The sequence below is a fragment of the Myotis myotis genome, unplaced genomic scaffold (genome assembly GCF_014108235.1).
Source record: "Myotis myotis isolate mMyoMyo1 unplaced genomic scaffold, mMyoMyo1.p scaffold_m19_p_9, whole genome shotgun sequence".
In the NCBI taxonomy this organism is placed as follows: Eukaryota; Metazoa; Chordata; class Mammalia; order Chiroptera; family Vespertilionidae; genus Myotis; species Myotis myotis.
This window is the reverse complement of record NW_023416401.1, coordinates 59,985,822-60,011,582: the sequence shown is the minus strand read 5'-3', so window position 1 is coordinate 60,011,582 and position 25,761 is coordinate 59,985,822. Positions and strand designations below refer to the sequence as shown.

General features: G+C 39.6%; 1 protein-coding gene across 2 annotated transcripts in view; it reads left to right on the top strand.

Moving 5' to 3' along the window:
• CBFA2T2 (CBFA2/RUNX1 partner transcriptional co-repressor 2) overlaps positions 1-25,761 on the top strand; it is a 149,571-nt gene that overhangs the window by 93,785 nt on the left and 30,025 nt on the right. For both annotated transcript variants that reach the window (XM_036323861.1, XM_036323860.1), the window contains 2 exons: positions 10,275-10,418; positions 13,999-14,240. In XM_036323861.1, coding sequence (XP_036179754.1) covers positions 10,275-10,418; positions 13,999-14,240 — 386 coding nt within the window. Of the gene's footprint in view, positions 1-10,274; positions 10,419-13,998; positions 14,241-25,761 lie in introns of those variants that run through there.

The following is a 25,761-nucleotide window of genomic DNA, read 5'->3' as shown; positions in this document are numbered from 1 at the left end:
ATCTGCATTTTGTCACTAATTTTTATCTTGTCTGAAGTATTATATAAATTGGATAATGCAGTATGTAGCTTTTGTGTATCCGGCATCTTTAACTTAGCCTAATGCTTTTGACATCCATCCGTTATTGTGTGTGTGTGTATATATATATATATATATCAGTAGTTTGTTCTTTTTTGTTGATGTGTTTTATGTTTCTTTGATGACTTAAGTATGTCAAGCATGTTTTTATGTCTTTTTCAGCCATTTCTACACCTTCTTTTGAGAATTGTATTTTTATGTCTTTTTTCCTTGTTCTTTAAATTGGGTTGTTTGTGCTCTGGCCGGTGTGGGTCAGTTGGTTGGGCATAATCCAGTTCAATTCCTCTCCCTCTTCCTCTCCCTCCCTTCTTCTCTCTCCTAAAGTCAATAAAAATCTTTTTTTAATTGGATTGTGTGTTATTATAGAGTTGTTAGAATTATATCAGATGGCATTGGTAGAAGATAGAGAAAAAAAGGAATGACTAAATTATCATAACAATGAAACAAGTGATTTTTCACAGGTATGCTAGTCATTTTTGAAGTTCTCTTAGATCTGTCTGCTTTTTGGAAGAACATCATAACTAGCCTTATCTTTGCTACCCCTCAGCTCTGACTTCATGTTATTAGTATTGTCTTTAAATATTTTTTTCTGTTTTGTGTGTTATTTTTTTTTAAATAAATCTTTATTGTTCAGATTATTACAGTTCCCCTTTTTTCCCCCCATAGCTCCCCTCCACCCAGTCCCCATCCAACCCTCTGCCCTTACCCCCACCACTGTCCTCATCCATAGGTGTACACTTTTTGTTGCCGGGTCATACACATGGAAAATGTAGCTATTTCCATCTGTGACGTGTCCCTGTGTTTGCCCTCACAGGGACTGTCTCAGACTCGCAGGGGCTGTCTCAGCCTTGAAGGGGGCGCTGCATCCCTTGTTGGGAGTGAAGGTGCGAGACAGAAGCTCCTCTCACTGTCTCTCCTGCTACTCCCTTGCGTATCGCCGATGTTGGAAGTTTCTGAGAGCAGTCTGCAGGTGCTGGACATCATAGTTTAACTGGTCAACACGAAGTTTGGCATTCTGTCTTTTGTTGGGAGGCTCCTTGCTGGACAAAATCTCCAAGCGTTCTTGCTGGCTGAATATCTGGTATGCTTGCTTGGATTTCGTTTTCTACTAAGTGCATAGACTGCTTGTCTGCCATCTCCCGGCGTTCCATGTGAGACTGGATCTGGTGGACCTGTTTGTGCATTTGCTGGTATAGTGGTTCCATGTTGCCGGCCCAGCCGTGTCCTGACCTGGCTTCCTCCGAACCTGATTCTGCTTCTTGAGTGTGTCCCATATGGGTGCAAGGAGTTGAAATCTGCAGTTTGTTGGGTTAAGCTGCAAAAGCGCAGGTGGTTCCTTTTGTGCCACTGGCACAGCTTGGGCCAGGATGTAAATTGAATAGGGCGGGGTCTCAGGGAATCACCAGGGCAGAGCAAACAGCAATGGTGTCTCCGCGATTCCTCACTTCTCCGTGACTCCGCGTCCCCGAGTGCCAGCAAGCAGCTCCACGAGAAAGCCGCCCTCGCTTTCCGACCCCGCTGCAAGGCCGTCCCGCCTCTCCCCATAGGGGCCTGGGACCTCAGAATCCCACCCCAAACAAGCTCAGTGGATTCGAGAGTTTGTAACCCCTTCCGATTGAAAAAAACCGCTCATCCAGTTGCAGCCCACCTGGCGCGCGACTCTATACCGCTGTTATTGGTGCCTCTGCATATCCTACTCAGTCTCAATGCTCTTCTTTCTTTCCTTCCAGTTGTAGAACTTCCACTGGGCCAGCTTTCCCATGGTTCTGAATGATAGCTGTTTTGTCTTATAGTTGGTATTTTCAATGTTGTTGTGGGAGGCAGCACTCACCGGTCTGTACCTTATGCCGCCATCTTGGTTCTCCACCTGTGTGTTATTTTCTTACTGGTCAATTAGTAAAAGTCTCTTTATATCCAGTCTTTTATTTTATTTTATTTTTTTGTTAATTCTCAGTGGAGGATATTTTCCCCCATTGATTTTTAGAGAGAGTGGAAGGGGAGAGGAGAAAGAGAGAGACATCGATGTGAGAGATACATCGATTTGTTGCCTCCACTCAAGCCTGACCTGGGCTGGGGATCGAACCTGCGATCCTTCGATCTGTGGGCTGACACTCTAACCACTGAGCATTATATCCAGTGTTAAGAAAAGAAAAAATGTTATTCAGGTGAACCACTTCAGTATATGTTATAAATTAAATTTTATAGGCATAGAAATAAAGTAAGAATTAGACATTTGAATTTTTCCAGTTTTTTAATTAGCCATAAACTATGGACTACTGATTAAACTGTGGACCACCCTCTATTTTTGTAAATAAAGTTTTATTGGAACACAGCCAAGACCATTCGTTTGTATATTATCTAGAGCAGTGATTTTTAGCCAGAAGAATTTTTAAAACATGCAATACCTGACTGTTTAGTCAGGGGCACTGATCTCTTTTCCCTTAGATTGCCAAATTAAAAACTGACAGCAGCCAAGACACTAGCTGCCCTCTGTGAACAAATAAAAACTATACCTATTTTTTTTGTTATTGTTAGATTGGCAAAAAATAGAATATATTTTGTGGTGTGCTACAGAATTTTAGTAGTTTATGTGTTCCATGAGAAAAAGGGTTAAAAATTGCTGGTCCAGAGCATGCTACAACAGTAGAGTTATATAGTTGTGAGAGACCAATGTTCCACAATGCTAAAAATATTTACTGTCTTCCTCTTTGCAGAACAAGAATTTACTGATCCTTGAATAATAGGGATGTATTAGATAAAATAATCTTCCACAAAGTATTTATAAATGTGGAATGGGGAAAAAAAATTTTTGATCTGCATTGTTAGTATACAGCAAAGCATTAATTTATTTTAATTGAGCTCCGTCTTTAATGTCCCTTGTAAAATGTCTTCTGGTAATTTCTCTGTGTGAGTCCTTATGCCTCAATTTTTTGTTGAATGATAAATTATTTGTCATTGTAAACAGCTATTCCTGGCTGTCTCTGTATATGATGCCTGCCTGTTGTTTAAAAAGTTGGATATGTTCTCAGGTTTGTTTTAGAGCTACAAGGAAGAGAAACGTGTGCTTTGCCAATAATCAGTTTACCAGCCTTATCAGCCCTTGTGCAATAGTATTTTGGTGCTCTTTCCTCTATAGCAAATTAGAATGGTCAATGTTGGAAATGCTTCTCATCTGATAATTACTCCAGAACATTTACCTACCCTTGGCAATAGTTAAAGAGATGCTGTGGTCAAGGGAATTTTTTCTTGATTTTTCCCCACTGGGTTCTGATCTTTAGGTGCACTATTTAAAGTATATCTGTAGTCTTCAGGCTTTTCTCCCTATGTGCTGCCTGGAAAGCCCATGTTAGCCTTCCTATTGAATTACTTAATGGTCTGTAAAGATTTCTGTGGAGTTCATAGAGAGTAACATTTCTACTTCTTTATTTTCTGAGTACTTTTGTACACATTTAAATATATCTGCTTTTCCCATTATTTAGGATTCTGTCTTCTTTTATCTGTTTCTTCAAACCTGGCAAATAGAGGGCAGTCAGTAGCAGGGGATCTGGAGAGCCTCAAAATTCAGCTATAAATGATTGAAAACAATCCAGTTATCCATCAATAGGGGATTGAGCAAATAAACTATGGTACATCCACAATGAAATATTATGCATCTTTTTTTTAAGGTTATGGAATTAAGAATTTTAGGACATATTGTAAAATTATAAAACAAAACAAGAACAACAAAAAACCAAGGAGCAATTGAATCTGAATATGGAGTAGAAGTCAATAACCACCCACAATTTGTATAGATATAGATTAGTTAGTTGCTGTTGGTCGGTTACTCTATAGCAAAGCATGCTAAAACTTAGTGGCCTAAAACAATAAACTTGTCATTTTTTATTTTTTTTTATTTTTTGCTTATGAGTCAAACATTTCTGCTTTTGGTTGTGCTTACTCATTCACATGTCTTCGGTCAGCTAGCTGCAGATCAGACTCATTATGTTAGGCTCTCACATGTTTGGGAACCAGCTGGCTTTAGCTGGTACAGCTCATCTCCCTCTGCTCCATGTGGTCTCATCGTCTAGCAGACTAATCGGAATTTGCTTTAATGGCAGAACCAGGGTTCCAAGACAGGCCTAGAACTGGCACTCAGTCACTTCTATCACACTTCCATCATATTACCAAAGTTTGGTTTAGAAGATAGGAATAGAACCCACTTCCTGATGTATTGCAAAAGGGATTGCTACAAGAGAGGCCATTATTGGGAGCGTTCAGTTTAATGTAATTATGTTACTTTTGTATATACATGGGGAGTGGGATAAGAATTTTTTTTTAAATATATTTTTAATTGATTTCAGAGAGGGAAGGAAAGGGAAAGATAGAAGCATCAATGATGAGAATCATTGATTGGCTGCCTCCTGCACACCTCACACTGGTGATCGAGCCCACAACTCAGGCATGTGCCCTGACCAGGAATCGAACCATGACCTCCTGTTCATAGGTCAACATCAACCACTGAGCTACACCAGCTGGGCTGGGATAAGAATTTATATTTATGTTTGCTCATTTGTACCAAGAAAGAATGAAAGGATACACAAGAAACCAATTAAAATGGTTACGTATGGGGTGAAGTATGTAGGGACACAGGCAAGGAATATTTCTTTTTATATTGATTTTGAACCATATAAATGTATGCTTATACATACAAAAAAAAACAAAATTATCTACCTTCAGCCTCTGCCTCCAAAGATCATTCTCTTTAAAACTTCCCAATTGTTTTTTAGTTAGGAGTCTGATTTGTTTTAAAGAAATGTGGTTTTGCCCAGCTGATGTGGCTCAGTGGTTGAATGTCGACCTATGAACCAGGAGGTCATGGTTTGATTCCTGGTCAGGACACTTGCCCGAGTTACGGGTATGATCCCCATTTTGGGGTATGCAGGAGGCAGCCCATCAATGATTCTCTCTCATCATTGATGTTTCTATCTCTCCCTCTCCCTTCGTCTCTGAATTCAATAAAAATATGTTAAAAAAAAAAAAAAGAAATGTGGTTTTCCTTGGTCAACCTGCTTGGAATGATCAGGATTGCTGTACTATATGCATCTGAAAGATCTATATTCAGCTCATTTTTCTCAGGGATGATAATCAGGAGCATTTGACCATATCTTCTTCTACCCAAAAACTCAGCATTGATAAACATCTCAGTGGTACCCAGCCTCCAACAAAAATACCATCTTACATTGTATTTGGTGTTTTTATAACTGCTAAGTTTTGGATCATTCCATGTAACATCTCTGACATTAGATGGATTAATATTGTTGAAAGTAAACCTATTTTCCCATGGAAAATAAATGTTAATATTAACTTGGGCATATTCACATGGCTAGTTAAATGGCAAAATCAGAACTTGACACTGGTCTTCATGTTTTCTAATCATCCTTGCTGTGTATTGAGTACCTTCTTTTTACCTAGCATTAGTCTAAACATTATCTCAAATCCTTAAATCTTTCCTGCCAGGTAGGTTTTATCTCTCACTTTTCCTATCTATATATATAAAAGGCTAAGTGATTGACCGTCTGACCGACCAGCCGGCCGGTATATATGACACGCACTGGCAATCCTATGTAATAAAAGAATAATATGCAAATTGACTATCACTCCAACACACAAGATGGCCACCCCCATGTGGACACAAGATGGCCTGCAAGGGAGGACAGTTAGGGGTGACCAGGCCGGCAGAGGAGGGTAATTAGGGGCAATAGGGCCGGCAGGGGAGCAGTTAAGCATCAATCAGGCTGGCAGGGGAATGGTTAGGGCCAGTACGGCAGGCAGGCAGGCGATCAGTTGGGAACCAGCAGTCCTGGATTGTGAGAGGGCAGTCCGACATCCCTTGAGGGGTCCCAGATTGGAGAGGGTGCAAGCTGGACTGAGGGACACACACATACACACACCACATGAATTTCATGCACCGGGCCTCTAGTTTAAAAATAAATGTTGACTTATGCATGCGCAATACATATAAAGCTCTTGGATGGATATTATTGAAATACGCCGTGAAATGATTTGTAACAGATCTATTGTTAAAGCTACCTTTGGAAATAGTACATCTATAGATAATATTAAAAATATATCTAAACATGCGATTCTTTGTCCAAAAAATGAGTACGTTCATAAATTAAATGAAGAAATTTTGGATATACTCAGTGGAGATTTTCACACCTCTTTGTGTGATGATTCCATTGATTCAGCAGATGATGCCAAAAATGAAAATGTTCCCATCGAATTTCTTAATAGTATTACTCCTTCGGGAATGCCGTGTCATAAATTAAAATGGAAAGTAGGTGCAATCATCATGCTACTGGGAAATCTTAATAGTAAATGGGGTCTTTGTAATGGTACTAGATTTATTATCACAAGATTGTGACCTAACATAATCGAAGCTGAAGTATTAACAGGATCTGTGGAAGGAGAGGTTGTTCTAATTCCAAGAATTGATTTGTTCCCGTCTGACACTGGCCTCCCATTTAAATTAATTCGAAGACAGTTTCCTGTGGTGCCAGCATTTGCAATGACTATTAATAAATCACAAGGACAAACTCTAGACAGAGAGGAATAGTCCTACCTGAACTCGTTTTCGGACATGGTCAGTTATATGTTGCTTTCTCTCGAGTTCGAAGAGTGTGTGACGTTAAAGTTAAATTTGTAAATACTTCCCTTGACTAATACAAGGGAAATTAGTCAAGCACTCTGAAGGTGTTTTTACAGTTAATGTGGTATACAGGGATATTTTAGAATAAGTTTAATCAATTTACCAGTCGTTTTTATCAATGTTGTTTTTATATCATGTCTTTATTGTTGTTATTGTTATTTATTAATCAATTTATATATTATTTTCATATACATTTTACTAATTTTCTTTAGTCTTTGACACTTCTATTATAGAGAAAGAGCGGATAGCGATATTAAAATATTTATTGTAATTAATTTCCTTTCAATGTGCATGAATCTATGCACCGAGCTACTAGTGTTGAAAATAAGGCCCAAAAATATTTAATTATTTGATAAAAATTCATTAGTAACAGAATGAGTATTCAAAGCAAATCTCTCAGTCTCTGTACTCATGCTTTTTCATTGCTTGAAACATGAGGAAGAACTAGTGTTGCAAGTTTGTGAAAAGTGACCTGAACAAGAAATGGGTAGTTTTAATCTGTAAATAGTACTCTGGGGGCTAAATTTTACCCAGTATCTAAGCTTTTAGTTGGTATATTATTTAGCATTCTGCAGTTGGGCGGCTCTGAGTTTTTCATTCTGCCAATTACTGAATGTTAAAACACATCTCATTGCTAAGCCTTCCTCAGGCCTTTGGCGCCCTTGCTGTAAAGGCAGGTGGTCTGAAGAAAGGCACCCTCTAGGTTATTGCACACCATACACAACACATAACAGTGCGAGACAACTGTCAGTTCCTTCCTTCCCTATCCCCCGCACCCCCCAATCCTCCAGAAAGCTGGGCCCCAGATGGAAGTGCTGGAAATGTGTCAACTTTTCTCCGAAGGGCATTGAGAAAATACTGTCAAAAAGAAAAAGGCAAGCGCAACAGCTCATTAGTCCACTAATCAGACAGGACAACCATCAATTTTACAAAGAAAATGTCCTGGACAGAGAGAGGGGGAAGGCTGGCAGAGTGTTGCCCACATGGCTCTTGGAGAGCTGCACATTTTTGTTGGGGAATTTGCAATTTAGGGGCATTGCTTCCTTGATTGACTTTCTGTATTCGTTATATTTCTTCCCAAAAATGTGGCAAACTGAAGCATTAAAAATATTATTTGGGGATATTTTCCTCATTAGACCATGCGCATGAATGTGTGAAGATGTGCCTATTGCCTTGTCATGAATGCTCTTGTATGTGTTGTGTTTACAACTGTGATGCCACTGAAAGAAATCTTTGATTTAACATTCTCATTTGAACCTTTGGTGTCCATTTCTTGTACTTGACTTGGATTTATTGGAGAATAAGTACATGAAACTTAAGTGAAAAGCTTTGAATTACTGAGAGGCAAATAGCTCAATTTAAAGATGATTATGGTAGCCTTGGCTCTATTATTAACCATGTATATAACAAATTCCCTTTAATATGGAAAATTACTTTGAATATATTAAAATATTGCTCTTCAGAAGCAAATCTTTTTTTAATAATTTTTATTCATTTCAGAGAGGAAGGGAAAGGGAGAGAGAGATAAAAACATTAATGAGAGAGAATCATTGATTGGCTGCCTCCTGCACACCCCACACTGGGGATCGAGCCCGCAACCCGGGTATATGCCCTTGACCGGAATCAAACCTGGGACCCTTCAGTCCGCAGGCTGATGCTCTGTACACTGAGCCAAACCAGCTAGGGCTCAAGTCTTATTTATATCTCAGACCTAATTCTAATGTAATTAAGTATAATCTATCAAATTTATCTTTTCTGGAATTTGTTGCTGTCTAGTGTTATCAAACACTGCTTATGTATTATCCTCATAGGTGAAGTAGCCTGTGCTTGGTTTACAGCCGTGGGCGAACTACGGCCCGCGGGCCGGATCCGGCCCGTTTGAAATGAATAAAGCTAAAAAAAAAAAAGACCGTACCCTTTTATGTAATGATGTTTACTTTGAATTTATATTAGTTCACACAAACACTCCATCCATGCTTTTGTTCCGGCCCTCCGGTCCAGTTTAAGAACCCATTGTGGCCCTCGAGTCAAAAAGTTTGCCCACCCCTGGTTTAGAATCATCTCTATTTTTCATCTTTTTGAACAGATATTATAAGCGACATTTATATGCCTGATGTCAAAAATTTTGACTTCTTTTTTTCTATTAGAATAGTTGATATGTATAAAAATTTAGTGCTTTAGCCCAGGACAGTGTTGCTTGCTGGTTAGAGTGTCCACCCATACACCGAAGGGTCTGGCTTTGATTCCTAGTCAAGGGCATGTACCTAGGTTTCAGGTTCTATCCTGTTTGCAGAAGACAACCAATCAATGTCTCTCTCTTACATCAATATTTCTATAGATGTTTCCCCCCCTCCCTCTCTTCCATACTCTAAAAATCAATGGAAAAATATCCTTGGGTGAGGATTAGCAACAACAACAAAAATTTAGTACTTCATGCATAGTAATTTATATACAACGGATTATATTTGTTTCTATGCCATGCAGTTGACACCTACTGATCTAAATAGTTCCCCATTAGTTTTCCCCCCTTATTACCTTGATTCATCCATAAAGAGAAGTTATACAGAATGTAGTTGGGATCAGCAGAATTTATAAAGTGGTTTCTTTCTTTCCCAGCCCTTGTCCTCACTGTTAACTTTCAATCTTTGACCTTGTTGCCTTGTTGTAGTTTTCTAGGATTGTTGTAGCAAAGTCCCGCAGTCTGGGTGGCTTAAACAACAATCTTCTCATAGTCCAGGGGCCAGGGTCTAGAACAGTGATGGCGAACCTATGACACGTGTGTCAGAGGTGACACGCGAACTCATTTTTTTGGTTGATTTTTCTTTATTAAATGGCATTTAAATATATAAAATAAATATCAAAAATATAAGTCTTTGTTTTACTATGGTTGCAAATATCAAAAAATTTCTATATGTGACACGGCACCAGAGTTAAGTTAGGGTTTTTCAAAATGCTGACACGCCGAGCTCAAAAGGTTCCCATCACTGGTCTAGAATGAAGGTATCAGGAGGGCTGATTCCTTCTTGGGGCCTCAGAGGAAGAATCGACTCCATGCCTCTCTTCCTGGTTTCTCATGCTGGCTGATAATCCTTGCCATCCCTTGGCTTGTAGATGCATCATTCAGTCTCTGCCTCCATTGTCACTCTGTCCTCTCTGTGTGACTATGTCTTCACGTTGTCTTCTGTTTGTGTATGCATCTCTTCAGCTCTTCTTATGAGGGTTTCATTTATATTGGATTTGGAGCCCACCAGATAATCCAGGATTATCTCCTCCTCTCAAAGTCTTTAACTACATTTTCAAAGACCCTTTTTCCAAGTACAGAAACATTTACAATTCAAGGGGTTAAGAGGTTTGATATCTTTCTGGGGATCACTATTCAGTCTGTTAAACTAAGCATTTTCTTCTCAGTCCTCTAGGAAAATACTGGTATGTTAGTATTTCAAATTATTGTCACTATTTTTATTATTTTATAGAAAACTCTGACCTCTATCTCTTTTATTTTCTACAGTTGGTCCTGAGAAAAGGGTGCCAGCAATGCCTGGATCGCCTGTGGAAGTGAAGATACAGTCAAGATCCTCACCTCCCACCATGCCACCCCTCCCACCAATAAATCCCGGAGGACCCAGGCCAATGTCATTTACTCCTACAGCATGTGAGAACTCTTAATTACTTTAGTTTATAATTCAGAGTGACATTTGTATCTATGTGACTGACTCCCAGTAAGCCTTCTGCATATACCATTCACAAGATTTCCAAAATGACTATTAAAAGAGATATATATCAGAAACATATATCTGGTTATTTCTTTTATAAATTGCTTTTCCCCTCTGAGAATAGTACTTAGCTAATTTGAGCATTTGGAAATTTAGTAGTCCCAATATTTTTTTTCATACTCTTTGTCTGGGAAGTAGGTATTTTAAATTCTTGAGTTCTAAAATAATGAATTAAAGTTATATTGATTTATAGGAATTAAAGTAAGATTCATAAAGTTATTGAATTATTTCTAAAAGTTTTCCAGGACTGTCATGCTAAGTCTCTATAAAAAAGAGAATATTATATTAGTTTGCTAGGGCTGTCATAACAAAATACTACAGACTAGGTAGCTTAAACAACAGAAATTTATTTTTTAAAAGTTCTAGAGGATAGAAGTCCAAGATCAAGATGTCAGCAGGTTTGATTTTTTTCCCCCCTGAGACCTCTGTCCTTAGCTTGCAAAAGTTGCCTCCTTGCTATATTCTCCCATGTCCTTGCCTCTGTGCCAACTCATTCATGTTGTCTCTTTCTCTTCTTAAGGACAACAGTCATAATGGACCAGGGACTACCCATATGACCTCAATTAACCTTTAAAGGTCCTATCTCCAAATATAGTCACATTCTGAGTTACTGAGGGGTTAGAACTTCAACATGGGAATTTGTGGGGGACACAATTCAGCTAATAAGAATTATATTAGCCAATAAATCTGAGGCATTCAACTTAAGTAGTCATCAAGGAAATGCAAACTAAAACCTAGTGCAATACCCTGTACACCCACAAGAATGTTCAAAGTGAAAAGGATTGTCAAGTGTTGGTGAGTATGTGTGGAGCAACCTGAACACTCATACATTGTTTAAATATGAGGAAATTGTTTGGCAGTATCTTCTAAAGCTGAATTTCCACAAATTTTATAACTCAGCAAATTCAGTCCTACATACATATTTAAAAAACAAAACAAAAAACCCTCAATTTAAAATCTAAAATCTAGAGAGAGATACACACACATCTAGATTTTAATTTGTGTTCTGCTTTTCCATGCCCATGCCACATCCAGTTCACATTGACCCTTACAGACATTTGGCCTCATATAGCAGAAAATGTCTATTTGGGTAGTACCCATTCATATTAAATTAGAGCAATGTACTAGGTGCTATATGCATTTTCTTATTTAAACACCATTACACAAGCTTGCACACTATTTTTGCTTAAACATTTATGTTTTCTATGTAAATTATTTTTAACAATAAGAGAAGGGAGTCTAAGAGGTACAGCTTTAATAGAAGCTTTAATTTTTATTTTCTCAAACATTTGAAATTGAGTGAGTGGTATCTGCAGCAGTCTGAGCCAGACTGAAAGAAATAAATTTTGATATTTTTTTTTCTTAAATTATGTTTTCTGTCTCAAAGTTATACACTGTAGATATCAGTACTATCTTGAAATGAAACAGATTTAAACCCAAGCTACCATTCAGATTTCAAGATACAGGTGGAGATATGTATATATAAGTTTGGTCCTTTTTACCTCCATATTTGACTACTTGGGGGTGGACATGTTTGATTTCAGAAAATGTAATCATAAGCTTTCACTAAAGAGGCCATGAAAAAGCTTGTCTGGGCATCAGAGTGGCTAAAAGCACAATAATGTATTATTCTAATGGGCTGCTTCAAAAGAGGGCAGCTCTCCAGTGGCAGTTGACTTTTCTGTGAACACAAAGAAATGGCAGACCACTGCAACTAATTTTCAGGATTGCTAAGGCTGAGTGTTGAGCTTTCTTTCCAGTGGCTCTAGTGATCTTTTTAATGAAAGACTTAGAAGAGAAAGCACCCTTTTTTTTCTTAGCCTGTTAGTCTGCTTACAGTGAGTCATATTCAGCAGAATTTTCCTGAACACTTAATATTACTAGCTAATGAACAAAGCTAAAGTATATACAGTATACACAGCTCCCAAAACTTAGCTAATTTTAGTATACATGGATATGTAAGAATATTCATCAAGAAGTATACAATAGCCCAACTGGTGTAGCTCAGTGGTTGAGTGTTGACCTATGAACCAGGATGTCAGGGTTCGATTCCTGATCAGGGCACATGCCCAGATTGTGGGCTCCCTCCCCAGTAGGGGGCATGCAGGAGGCAGCCAATCAATGATTCTCTCTCATCATTGATGTTTCTCTCTCTCTCCTTTCCTCTCTGAAATCAATAAAAAATATTTTTTAAAAGTGTGCTATATATTAAGGCAATGCAAGTAAGTATAATTTGGTAAATAACATAATGGAAGCATGTGTAGCACATAGAAGAATTACTAAATCTACCTTAAGGCAGAGGCTCAATGAATCCTTAATACAGGTGTCATTTAAGCTATATTGGATGAAGAAGAGTTTACAGATCATATTTAAATAAAGGTCACTCAAGAAGTAGGAATAGTGTTGGTCAAACAACTATGACTGGCTTGGAGGAAGGGAAGTGAGAGATTTTTCATGATTAACAAGTTGGCATTAGGCAAAATATAAGTAAATGACAGTTTTCTAAGTGAGGTAAAGGTTAAATGATTATGTTCTTTAAGTTTGGCTTAAGTCTTAACTTAAATTGTTTCTTATGTTTTTAGACACAGCTTTATATTCTTAGATTGGGTATGAGTAAGTGAAAATATATTGACTCTTAGACATTAGGTAATTTAAAAAATTTCACTCTTTAATGAAAAAGGAGATTTTTACTTAATGCTGTTAAGAATTTAGCTCTAGGATTGTGTACCAAATTAAAACTAGCAAAATATGACTAAGAATAATGGGAAAATAGAAAAACTGAAACTAATCACATGTATTATAATTTAAGCCGAAATGTAGAATGGGAGTGTCCTGTGTGGTGTCTAGAAAAATACTTTATTGAATGAGTATTTGGAAGTGTTAATCTAGCACTGTCAAAGCAGAGAAAAACTGACTCTGATGGGCATGAATATTCTGAATAGCCAAGATATATATACCTTACTATAGGAATAAGTCATTAAACCTATAGCCTAGAAAAAACACTTTTTCACAGTAACGACTGTTTTCTGGTGTGTCTTGTTCACATGCTATATTCTAATAGACTGCCTTAGATTCTTTGATTGAGGAGATGTGACATAAATGATGAACACAAGTGTCCATTCATTGGAAATATATTCTTCCAAACTTATCTCATCCAGTACTATTGCAGGAAGTCTTAAAACTACCTACGCACGCCCATGGCACCTGTAGAGTTAGATGTCCTTCTCTGTGCTCTAGTAGCACTTTACTCTTCTGTTTTAACACCTTCTATGTTACTCTGTTATCATTTTTTTACCTGGCAGTATGTCTTAATCTTGTTGAGTAGAAACAGTGTCTTGTGTACTCTTACCATATGCTTTACAAAATTGAAGTGAATAAATGAAGGAGAATGCAGACAAGAAGAACGTATCAAAGATTCTTGTGTTTTGCATTGAGTCTTTCATTTTGGCTTTCTTTTAGTAAGCAATGGCACCAACCATTCTCCTCCTACGCTGAATGGTGCCCCATCACCACCACAAAGATTCAGCAATGGTCCTGCCTCTTCCACGTCATCTGCACTAACAAATCAACAATTGCCAGCCACCTGTGGTGCTCGGCAGCTCAGCAAGTTAAAACGCTTTCTCACCACTCTACAACAGTTTGGCAATGACATCTCACCTGAGATTGGGGAGAAGGTTCGGACACTTGTTCTAGCACTGGTGGTAAGTACAGCATCACTGAAAACAGTTGCCTGAGTATATAGCTCAAAACTGAAGCCAGCAGAGAAGTTGTACATATTTCTGCTCTCTCCCAATCCTGTAGCAATGTGGTAAAATCTACAAACTAGTTATTAATATAATTTGTGCATTTCAATCATGTATAAAAATGTTTTTCAAGCCTGGCCGGTGTGGCTCAGTGGTTGAGCATTAACCAATGAACCAGGAGGTCACGGTTCAATTCCCTGTCAGGGCACATGCATGGGTTGTGGGCTCTATCCCCAGTAGGAGGTATGCAGGAAGCAGCCAATCGATGGTTCTCATTGTTGCTTCTATCCCTCTCTCCCTCTCTCTTCTTCTCTCTAAAATCAATAAAAGCATATTTTTAAAAAAGGTTATCAAATGTTTACCTAATAGTCTTATGCTGTTGATTTAATTCCATTAAGAAACTTTGAATATGCCTTAAAACTGAGTTTTAACAAGCCACTGAGGTTCAACCAAATTAACGACAGGCTACTTAATATATTTGGTGCCTAGTGCATTGTTTCCAAGCCAGAGAAAAAGGAAAAGTATCGAGCTTAATTTTCAGAAGAATAATTTGTAAAATTATAAGTTTCATGATTTAAATAAATAGTACCAAATAATATTAAATAAGTGTTCTACAGCTCCTCATGAAAATACAGTTTCTTTGGAGTTTTTGAGGTACACACAATTTTTCTTTCTAGACTAAGTGTGGTGACCCCATGGTAAAAGGGAGTGATTTTCTGACAGTGACAGCTGGGTAGGGTTTGACTCTCAGTGTCGATAAGGGAAGTTCTGCCAGTTCCCAAAGTTTGCAAATTGAATTCTTCAAGATGTATTTCCAGTGAAAGTACCCCATGCTCCTGCATGTTACCCTCTATAGGTGGTAAAGATGAACCACAGTATTAAACTTTCATGTTGCACTTTTCAGAGTGTAATCAGGGATTCTCTCAGACTGTTAGAAATTCCAAGAGATAAAAATTATTTTCATAATCATACTAAGATGTTACTTGCCTTTTCACTCTTATTCTCTCGTGAGTGTATGATGGAATTTTCTAGAGGTTGCTTGATACAAGATGTTGCAACAGATTAAATGCAGAAGCATCTTGAAGAACCCAGCTGTCTTTTATTAAGCTAGATATAAAAGAGATTTGCAAAACTGTAACAATTGTGCCATTCTTCTCGCTACATTTTTTTTGGAAAATATAGCTATTTTAAATGGATTAATAACATTTTTCAAATTCTGTCGTAATTTCTAAGAGGGTTGATAATTGATTGACGGAACCCAAATAAATTAGAGGGATTCTGAGAATACGAAGTTTAAGAACTGCTACCTTAAATGATTCTTGGTCAAGTATGGGTAAAAACAACTTTCATACAAGGCAAAAGCAGTAAATGATTAATCATTTGAGATTCAATCGCTGTTGTTTAATATAGCTGTAGGTTGTTTATTTTCATTGCTGTGTGTTTTATTGTAAGAGTATGCCACAATTTATACTACTTTTTATACCCCTTGTACTGAGGTTCACTGGAAGAATTCCCAGGACCTAGCACAGAGTCATGCTTACAACTAAGATTTATTACAGAGGCATAATAAGGATACCCAGCTGGATCATAAGGGAGAAAGACACAGTTGGAATCTGCAGGAATCCATGTGCGGGCTTCCTGTGATTGGTCACACAGAACTCACTCTTACCCAGCAGTGAAAATTCAGCAACATGTATGCCATGTTTCTGCCCAGGGACACGTATTAGAGACTCAGTGCCCAAGGTTTTTACTGTGGTCTGGACACATAGGCATTCTTTGCCTAGCACTTAGCAAATTCCAGACTCCCAGAAGGAGACCATTGTTCAGCATAAACCAACTTGATTGCAAACATAGTCCAGGCACAGTGAACCACCCTCATCAATTAGGGCAAGTTTTTTGTTTTGAAAAAATAAAAGTGTTTATTGGTCAAATGTTACAGTACTATGGAAGAAACCTTACTGGATCTAGACTAATAAAGTTGACCTTAAATGTCAAAAAGAGTTTGAACAAAATTGGAAGCAAAGCAGATATCAGAATATTATGACAGTTCCAGCAACAAATTACTTTAAGTAGAGGCTATGCTTAAAGATTATTTCAGTAGTAAAAGAAAAAATAACAGACCTTATGTTCTTTTGCTCCCTCCAAAAGAAGCCCCAAAACATGCATCTTTTTCTAGCTCTGAAAGTATAAATAGTAATCATCTCTTTTAAATGGCCATGCTTTGGTTAACTTTTTATTTTCCTTTTTAAAAAAAAATTCTTTATTGTTTAAAGTATTACATATGTCTCCTTTTCCCCATATTCAATTCTCCCCAGCCACTCACACCCTCCAGCCCCCTAGTGTCTGTGTCCATTGGTAAAGCTTATATGCATGCATACAAGTCCTTTGGTTGATCTCTTACCCCACCCTCCCCTGCCTTCCTTCTGAGGTTTGACAGTTTGATGATTCTCTGTCTCTGGCTCTATTTTTGTTCATCAGTTTATGTTGTTGATTATATTCTACAAATGAGTGAGATCATGTGATACTTGTCTTTCTCCAACTGGCTTATTTCACTTAGCATAATGCTGTCCAGGTCCATCCATGCTGTTGCAAATGTAAGAGTTCCTTTTTAACAGCAGCGTATTATTCCATTGTGTAGATGTAACACCATTTTTTAATCCACTCATCTGCTGATGGGCACTTAGGCTGTTTCCAAATCTTAGCTATTGTAAATTGTGCTGCTATGAACATAGGGGTACATATATCCTTTCTGATTGGTGTTTCTGATTTCTTGAGATATAGTCCTAGAAGTGGGATTACTGGGCCAAATGGGAGTTCCATTTTTAATTTTTTGAGGAAACTCCATTACTGTTTTTCACAGTGGCTACACCAGTCTGCATTCCCACCAGCAGTGCATGACGTTTCCTTTTTTTCTACATCCTTACCAGCACTTGTGGTTTGTTAATTTGTTGATGATAGCCATTCTGACAGGTGTGAGATGGTACCTCATTGTCGTTTTGATTTGCATCCCTCAGATGATTAGTGACTTAGAGCATGTTTTCATATGTCTCTTGGCCTTTTGTATGTCCACTTATTTTTCATTTTTAAAAAGAGCTGATATAGCGCGCCGAAACCGCTTTGGCTCAGTGGATAGAGCGTCGGCCTGCGGACTGAAGGGTCCCAGGTTCGATTCCGGTCTAGGGCATGTACTTGGGTTGTGGGCACATCCCCAGTGGGAGATGTGCAGGAGGCAGCTGATCGATGTTTCTCTCTCATCGATGTTTCTAACTCTCTGTCTCTCTCCCTTCCTCTCTGTAAAAAATCAATAAAAATATATATAAAAAAAAGAGCTGATATTATTAGGAGGTGGTAAAATACACATAAAATTTATCACCTTAAAGTATATAATTCAGTGGTATAAATATATTCATTGCTGTATATCTGTCATTACTATCTACCTCTTATCTTGCAAAACTGAAACTCCATGCCATTAAACAGTAATTCCTCATTCCTTCCTACCCCCAGCTCCTGTCAACCACCATTCTACTTGACTAATCTGGGTACCTCATATAAGTGGAATCATACAGTATTTGTCTTTTTATGGCTGGCTTATTTCACTTTGCATAATGTCCTCAAGGTTCATCTATGTTGTAGCTTGTGTCAGAATTTTCTACCTTTTTATAAAAGGCTAAATAATATTCCATTGTGTGTATATACCACAATTTGTTTATTCATATATCTGTTACAAGACACTTGAAGTGCTTCCACCTTTTTGGTTAGGGAAAGTTTTATATCAGTGTAGGAAACTGTTTATCAGCCAAGTTTGTAGATAGCAGCCAATGGCTCAATCTTGCAGGCTTTTCTAAGGTTACTCGTTTTGGATCTGCTATGTTAACGCTTTTTTGTATAGGGGCTATTACAAATACTGTTGCCGTGAGCATTGCACCAGACAATGGAATTAGAATTTCGTAGGGAATGCATATATACAAATTTAGTATATAAGGCCAAATGTTTTTCTCAAATGTTATACCAATTTATACTCTTAACATACTGGTGTTTTCATTAAACTCAGTGTCTTAGTCTGTTATAATAGAATTCTGTACACTGAGTGATTTAGAAACAACACTTATCTCTCACAATTCTGGAGCAGGTAAGTCCATGATCAAGGTTCTGGCAGATTCGGCGTCTGGTGAGAGACCATTTCCTGGTTCATAGATGGCTGTCTTCTCACTGTGTCCTTTTACAGAAGGGGCAAGAGAGTTCTTAGGGCTTCTCTTTTATAATGACACGAATGACCTCCCAAAGGTCCCACCTCCAAATACCAACACATTGGGGATTAGGTTTTAACCGTATGAATTTTGAAGGGTCACAAACATTCAGTCTATAGCAGTTGGTATTAATACTATATATTTGGGGAAGGTGCAGGAAAAAAGGTTTGTAATACCCATTTATTATTTAAAAAAACACTCAGCAAATCAGTTGTAGCAGGAACTTCTTTAATCTGATGACTGTTTTATATATATATATATAAAACACCTATAAGCAAATCTCATGTTTTATGGTGAAATTTTGAGTGCTTTCCTTCTGATATTAGGAGCCAGATAAGGATGTTTTCTCTATTTAGTAATCCTGAACATTCTAGCCTAGCAAATAAGATATAAGGATTGGAGTAAGAGAAATAAAACTGCCATTATTCATAGATTAAATAATTACCTTATGTGTGTTGCATTTGAAATTACCACTTAGTTCTTTTTCTTTTAGTTTTGCTACCAGCTTGTCAAAAATGTGTTCTAATTTGGAGGAAAATGGACATCTTTAGATTGTTATGTTTCTCTATTTAAGAAAGCCTTATAAGTCTTTTATTTAAGAAAACAATAATAAAAATATTAGCAGGCATATGTGAGTGGAATAGTTGTTTCATGTGGAGGAGACTTCATTAGCTAAGTCAGAAAAGGCCATGCAATTAGGTATCTGGAGTTTAGTTTACTTATGTTTCTGGTGTGTAAGGTAAAATGGTAGTAGTCCCTAACTATACCAAGGAGCAAACATGGGCATTTTTCACTGCAAGGTAAAGGAAAATGTTCTGTATTCCACCTACTTACTTGGAGAATACACATTTCTGGAGGTTGGCAATGTTCCAGATACTTTAAGCTAGGCAGTTCCTTTGTCTGACCAGTTTCTCTCCTTGAAATTCATCCTAACAAAATAATAATCTGCACTAAGATCATCTGTTCAACATTATTTATGATGACTAAAATTTAAACCAGCTAAATGTTTTATAAAAGCCTAAGTTACAATATATCAGATTAATGGAATATTATGTAGTTATTAAATATCAAGTCTGATTCAGAGGCACAATAGAAAGGTATACTTCCTATTCCTCCTTACAGGAAAAAAATCTTAGACTTTATGTATAGAACAAAAATGAGACTGAAAGATGGAGCAAAGGCCAAAGACTGATGACCTTGGGACCCAAGGAAGTACATAGCAGTGAGTTTCCTAGGTTTTACGTTTTCATCGTATATCCTAGAGTATGGTTGGAATAAGCTAGTAACCTCCAAGATACAATAGAAAATCACATGTTCAGTTACCAGGACCATCCATACTGAAACGAAAAAAGATAACCAATGGACAACAACTAAGCTGACACAGATGTTGGCATTATATGGCAAGGATTTTAAAGCAGCCATCATAAAAATGCTTCAATTAGCAATTAACAACACAAATGGGGGGAAAAGAGGTCTCCATGAAAAAATAGAAGATATAGACCTGGGCCGTATGTTTCAGTGGTTAGAGCTTCAGCCTGCATACCAAAGGGTCACTGGCAGATTCATTGTCTAGTGAAAGCCCATTTCCTGGTTCAGTGGTTAGAATGGGGCCAGGTATTGAGCCTGTAACTCTGGTACATGCCTTTGACTGGAGCTCTTTAGCTGGACACTGGGTTGGAAGAATGCTTTTAAGGTGAACCTGCCCAGAAGTGGGACAGGTAAAATGTTTCTGATTCCAACATTTACAGTCTAACCAGAGTCAGGCTGCACATTAAGAGTCACTGCTCTGCTCCTGACAGCCAAGCCTCACACACTCTACAGGACCCCATAGAAGAGTTTTCATTCCATCTTAAAGACTCTAGTGAATGTCTCCCTCAGAACCACACTGCTAGGCAGCGGTCCAGCCAGGATTTGAACTCAGAGCTCTAACATCAAAGCCTGCTGTCTTGCCCACTACACTAACACATCCAAATCAAAAAGTAAAAAAAGAAAATTATATCAGGTAAATTTTTTAAAACTCACCATTTGGTACAAGAGGGACCCTGTATCCACTTCACTTGGTCCCTATACCAGGTGTCCAGCTGGGTAAATAACTACCCATCAAAGAATCCCAGTGGAGGAGGTGGGGCCCTTAGATCAGCCTGGCACCTCACTACCCCTGCTGTAAGAGATGGAATCTTGAAGCATCATGATGGATGAAAGAAAAATGGAAATGGAAAGAATAGAGATATAAAGGAATGCAATAGACTTTTTCCTTCTCCTCTTGAGTTTTCTAAATTATATATTGTGGTTGAAGCAAAAATTATAGCATTGTCTAATATGGTTGTCAGTACATATGAGGGAAATATTTAAGACAATTATATTATAAACCCAAGAGGATCAAGGTAGATAGGTTTATACACTTTGGTATTCTGATTGCAGTGGTGATTACATGAATGCAATAAAATGGCCTGGAACTATACACACATTTTACCAATGTTAGTTCCCGAGTTTTAATATTGCACTTTAGCTATATAAAGTATAACCATTGGGGGACCCTGGATGCAGGATGCATAGGAACCTACCTATCTATTCTATTTTCACAACTTCTGTGATTATTATTATCATCTCAATTTTAAAAGAATAAAAAATTTTGTTTGGTCATCTATCTATACCCATTGTCTTCTATGACTACTATAGGTGTTGCCCTTGCAATCCATAGACCAGATCCCCTAACATTGTGCCTTTTCACATTCTCTTTGTTACAAGCATTTTCCCAAGGTTGCAGCTTCACTTCTTCAGATGACATGTCTGTAATCCTTCCTTGTCTATGTACCAGCAGTGTCGTCGGGTACTTCAGTCATAATGTAATGAATAGCTTTACTTACATGTTTTTCTACTAGACCAGCAATTTTCAATTGTGCCACAAAAATTTTTAAAACATGCAGTACCTGACTATTTAGTCGGGGTCACTGACCTCTTGTCCCTTTAGATTGTCAAATTAAAAAAATGACACCAGCCCTAACCGGTTTGGCTCAGTGGATAGAGCGGACTGAAGGGTCCCAGTAGGAGGTGTGCAGGAGGCAGCTGATCGATGTTTCTCTCTTATCGATGTTTCTGACTCTATCCCTCTCCCTTCCTCTCTGTAAAAAATCAATAAAATATATTTTTTAAAAAATAAGAAATAAAAAAATGACAACAGCCAAGACAACAATAGCTGTTCCGTATGAATAAATCAAAATTATACTTTGTTTTATCAGATTGGCAAAAAATACATTTTTGGTGTGCTACAGAATTTTAGCAATTAATTTATGTGTGCCGTGAGATGCAAAAGGTTGAAAATTGCTGCACTAGATGATGTGTTAGAGGGGAAAACACTATGCTTTTATTTATTAAACAAGAGGCCCAATGCACGAAATTCATGCACTTGGGGAGGTCCCTCAGCCTAGCCTACACCCTCTTGCAGTCCCGGAGCCCTCGGGGGATGTCTGACTGCCTTAGTGCTGCCACAGAGGCAGGAGAGGCTCCTGCCACCACTGCTGTGCTCGCCAGCCATGAGCCTGGCTTCTTGCTGAGCAGCGCTTCCCCTGTGGGAGTGCACTGACCACCAGGGAGCAGCTCCTGTGTTGAGCATCTGCCCCCTGGTGGTCAGTGTGCATCATAGCGACTGGTCGTTCCCCCATTTGGTCAATTTTCATGTTAGCCTTTTATTATCTACTAGAGGCCCGGTGCACAAAAATTTGTGCACCCGGGGGGGGGGTCCCTCAGCCCAGCCTGTGCCCTCTCTCAGTCTGGGACCCCTCGGGAGATAACGACCTGCTAGCTTAGGCCTGCTCCCGGGTGGCAGAGGGCAGGCCCAATCCCTAGGTGCAGCCCCTGGTCGGGCTCAGGGCAGGGCCGATTAGGGAGTTGGGGCGCCGCCCCCTGTCATGCACAGAGCAGGGCGATCAGGAGGTTGTGATGCCACCCTCAGTCACGCTCAGGGTAGGGCCGATTGGGGGGTTGGGGCACTGTCCCCTGTCACACTCAAGGCAGGGTCAATGGGGAGGTTGCGGCGCCACCCCCTGTCACGCACAGAGCAGGGCCAATCAGGGGGTTGGGACACTGCCCCCTGTCACGCACAGAGCAGGGCCCATCGGGGGTTGGGGCTCTGTACCCTGTCACGCACAGAGCAGGGCCAATCGGGGTTGGGGCGCTGCCCCCTGTCACGCACAGAGCAGGGCCCATCAGGGGGTTGTGGCACCGCCCTCTATCACCCACAGAGCAGGGCCGATCAGGGGGTTGGGGCGCCGCACCCTGTCACACACAGAGCCGCAGGGCAATCAGGGGGTTGGGGAGCTCCCCCCTATCAGGAACAGAGCAGGGCTGATCAGGGGGTTGGGGCGCCTTCCCCTGTCAGGAACAGAGCAGGGCCAATAGGGAGGTTGTGGCCCCGCCCCCTGTCACACACAGAGCCGCAGGGCGATCAGGGGGTTTGGGTGCTGCCCCCTGTCATGCTGATCCCGGTGCCGGGAGGCCTCTCAGCTCTGCTGATCCCGGTGCTGGGAGGCATATTACCCTTTTACTATATAGGGTAGAGGCCTGGTGCACGGGTGGGTGCCGGCTGGTTTGCCCTGAAGGGTGTTCTGGTTCAGGGTGGGGGTCCCCACTGGGGTGCCTGGCCAGTCTGGGTGAGGGGTTGAGGGCTGTTTTAAGGCTGGGGGTGACTGAAGCTCCCAACCGCTCTTTTTTTTCTTTTTTTATTCTGGGCCAGCTTTAGCTTTGAGGCTTGGCTCCAGCTCTTAGGCCTCCGCTGCTGAAAGTAGGTTTCTGGCCTTTGCTTACAATGTTGCGATTCTGCTGGCTGAAGCCCGGTGGACTAAAGCAGGTTTCTGGGGTTTTGTTTAGCTTCTATATTTGTTACATAGTTGCTTAGAGTTGCAGCTCAGAGGCCTGCAGCGGCAGGCGGGGAACGTTGGAGTCCTCCGTCACTGAAGCAAGCAAGCCTCATGTTAGTTTCAAGCTGCCTGGCTGCCGGCCTCCATCTTGGCTGGCAGTTAATTTGCATATCGCCCTGATTAGCCAATGGGAAGGGTAGCGGTCGTACGCCAATTACCATGTTTCTCTTTTATTAGATAGGACTAGAGGCACAGTGCACCGTCTCCAATCCGGGACCCCTTGAGGGATGTCCAACTGCCAGTTTAGGCCTGACCCCTGTGGGATTGGGCCTAAACTGGCAGTCGGACATCCCTCTCGCAATCCGGGACTGCTGGCTCCTAACTGCTCACCTGCCTGATTATCCCTAACCACTCTACCTGCCTGCCTGATGCCCCTAACTGCTCCCCTGCCTGCCTGATCGCCCCTAACCACCCTCCCCTGCCGGCCTGGTGGCCCCTAACCACCCTCCCCTGCCGGCCTGGTCTCCCCTAACTGCCTTTGCCTCAGCCCCCGCCACTGTGGCTTTGTCTGGAGGGCTGTCCCATCTAATTAGCATATTACCCTTTTATTAGTATAGATAATAATAAAAGAATAATATGCTAATTAGACCAGACATCCTTCTGGATGAAGCCATGGCAGCGGGGGCTGAAGCAGAGGCAGCCGCCATGGCGGGCAGGGGCCAAGGCAGAGACGGCCATCATCGCGGGTGGGGGCCAAAGCAGAGGCAGCCACTGTGGCAGTGGGGGGTGGGGGAGGGGCCGAGGCAGCCACGGCAGTGGGGGCTGACCCCCTTAAACGAATTTCATGCATAGGGCCTCTAGTATAGGATAATTGAATGAGAAGAAAGGATAAAAAAACAGTGGCTCATCTCTCTCAAAGGATTGCCTTGCATCTCCAGTACTAATACCCCTGAGTCCATTTCACTGGCCTAAGTCTATTTCTCTGTACCACACAGTTCCTCCTTTATCTATCTACAAGAAAACTTACAGTCATTCATAGTGTTTTCCATAGATTTACTTATTTTCACTTTTTGAGGCCTGATTACATTCACTGTAGTAGGGACAGACTATCATTCTCTTTTTATTCCTGATTACTAGTACCTTTGGTTGCATTATGCAAATGCCAGTATTTAAAACAAGTACTAAAAGTTTTAAAAAAAACCTTTAGTAGGAAATGAAGTAAACTGTTCAAATATTTTTATTTAACATGCTTAAATTTGATATACTCTTTTTCTCTTAAGGGAATTTATTTTTACTGAATATTGATATGTTATATTTGGAAAATCCAACATAATTTCACATTCAGAATAATTGCTATTGTAATTGTCCTTCCAGATAGTTAAAATACTGTGGGGGGGGGGGGGGAGGTGTGTGTTATTTTCATAAATCAATTTTTGGAAACATACTATTCTGTTTCTGAGTTTTTTCACATAACAGTAAATTACAGACACCTTTCTCATTAATTCATACAAATTTGTCCTGCCCCCCCCCTTTAAGTGTTCTGTGAGGTATGATTATAATTTTTAGTTCAGTTTCTTATTGTTTTCCATTTCTTATTAAGTAATGTGACACTGATGAATAATTTGTATGGTACATGTTAGATTTTTGAACACTTGATGATTTTGTAAAAGTCCCAGAAGTGGTAATTATTCTTTCAGGGGAGCAAGAATTCAGATTAATGCCAAGTTCTTGTTTTTGCTTGTTTTTAAACTTGTTTTGTTATTGTATTGTGTTTTGGGGAGTTGAAATAAAAGTATTTAGTGAACTTCAAAGAAAATAGTTTTATTTATATATTCCCTTTCACAGAGGAGCTGAGCATACTAGTTTTAAGTCAGACTTTTGAAAAAATACAGAAGAAATGCTAATAACTTTCCTGGGAATACTAATCTACCAATGAGAGTCTGCCTGTTTGGAGGTCCTCTGATTTGAAAACAACTCTTCAATGCAGAAGGCACATGTTTGGTTTTTTTAAAAACTTTGAATTTAGGAGGAAAAACCAAGATGGCGGCATAGGTAAACACCGGAAATTGCTGCCTCTCACAACCACTTAAAAATACAACTAAACGACAAAATGAACATCATCCAGAACAACAGGAAGGCTGGCTGAGTGGAAATTCTACAACTAGAAGGAAAGAGAAAAGCACACTGAGACTCAGAGAAGGTGTGGAAGTAAAGTGCAGAGGTATGGAGGCACACGTGTAAAGGACTGGCAACTGAGGACACGGCTGTCTTTTTCAATCGGGAGGGAGTCTCAAGTTCCCAACTGCTCTGAACTCCAGTTCCGTGCAAATCTCTGGGGACCCAGACTCATACAGGGAGAAACTGGACTGTCTGGCA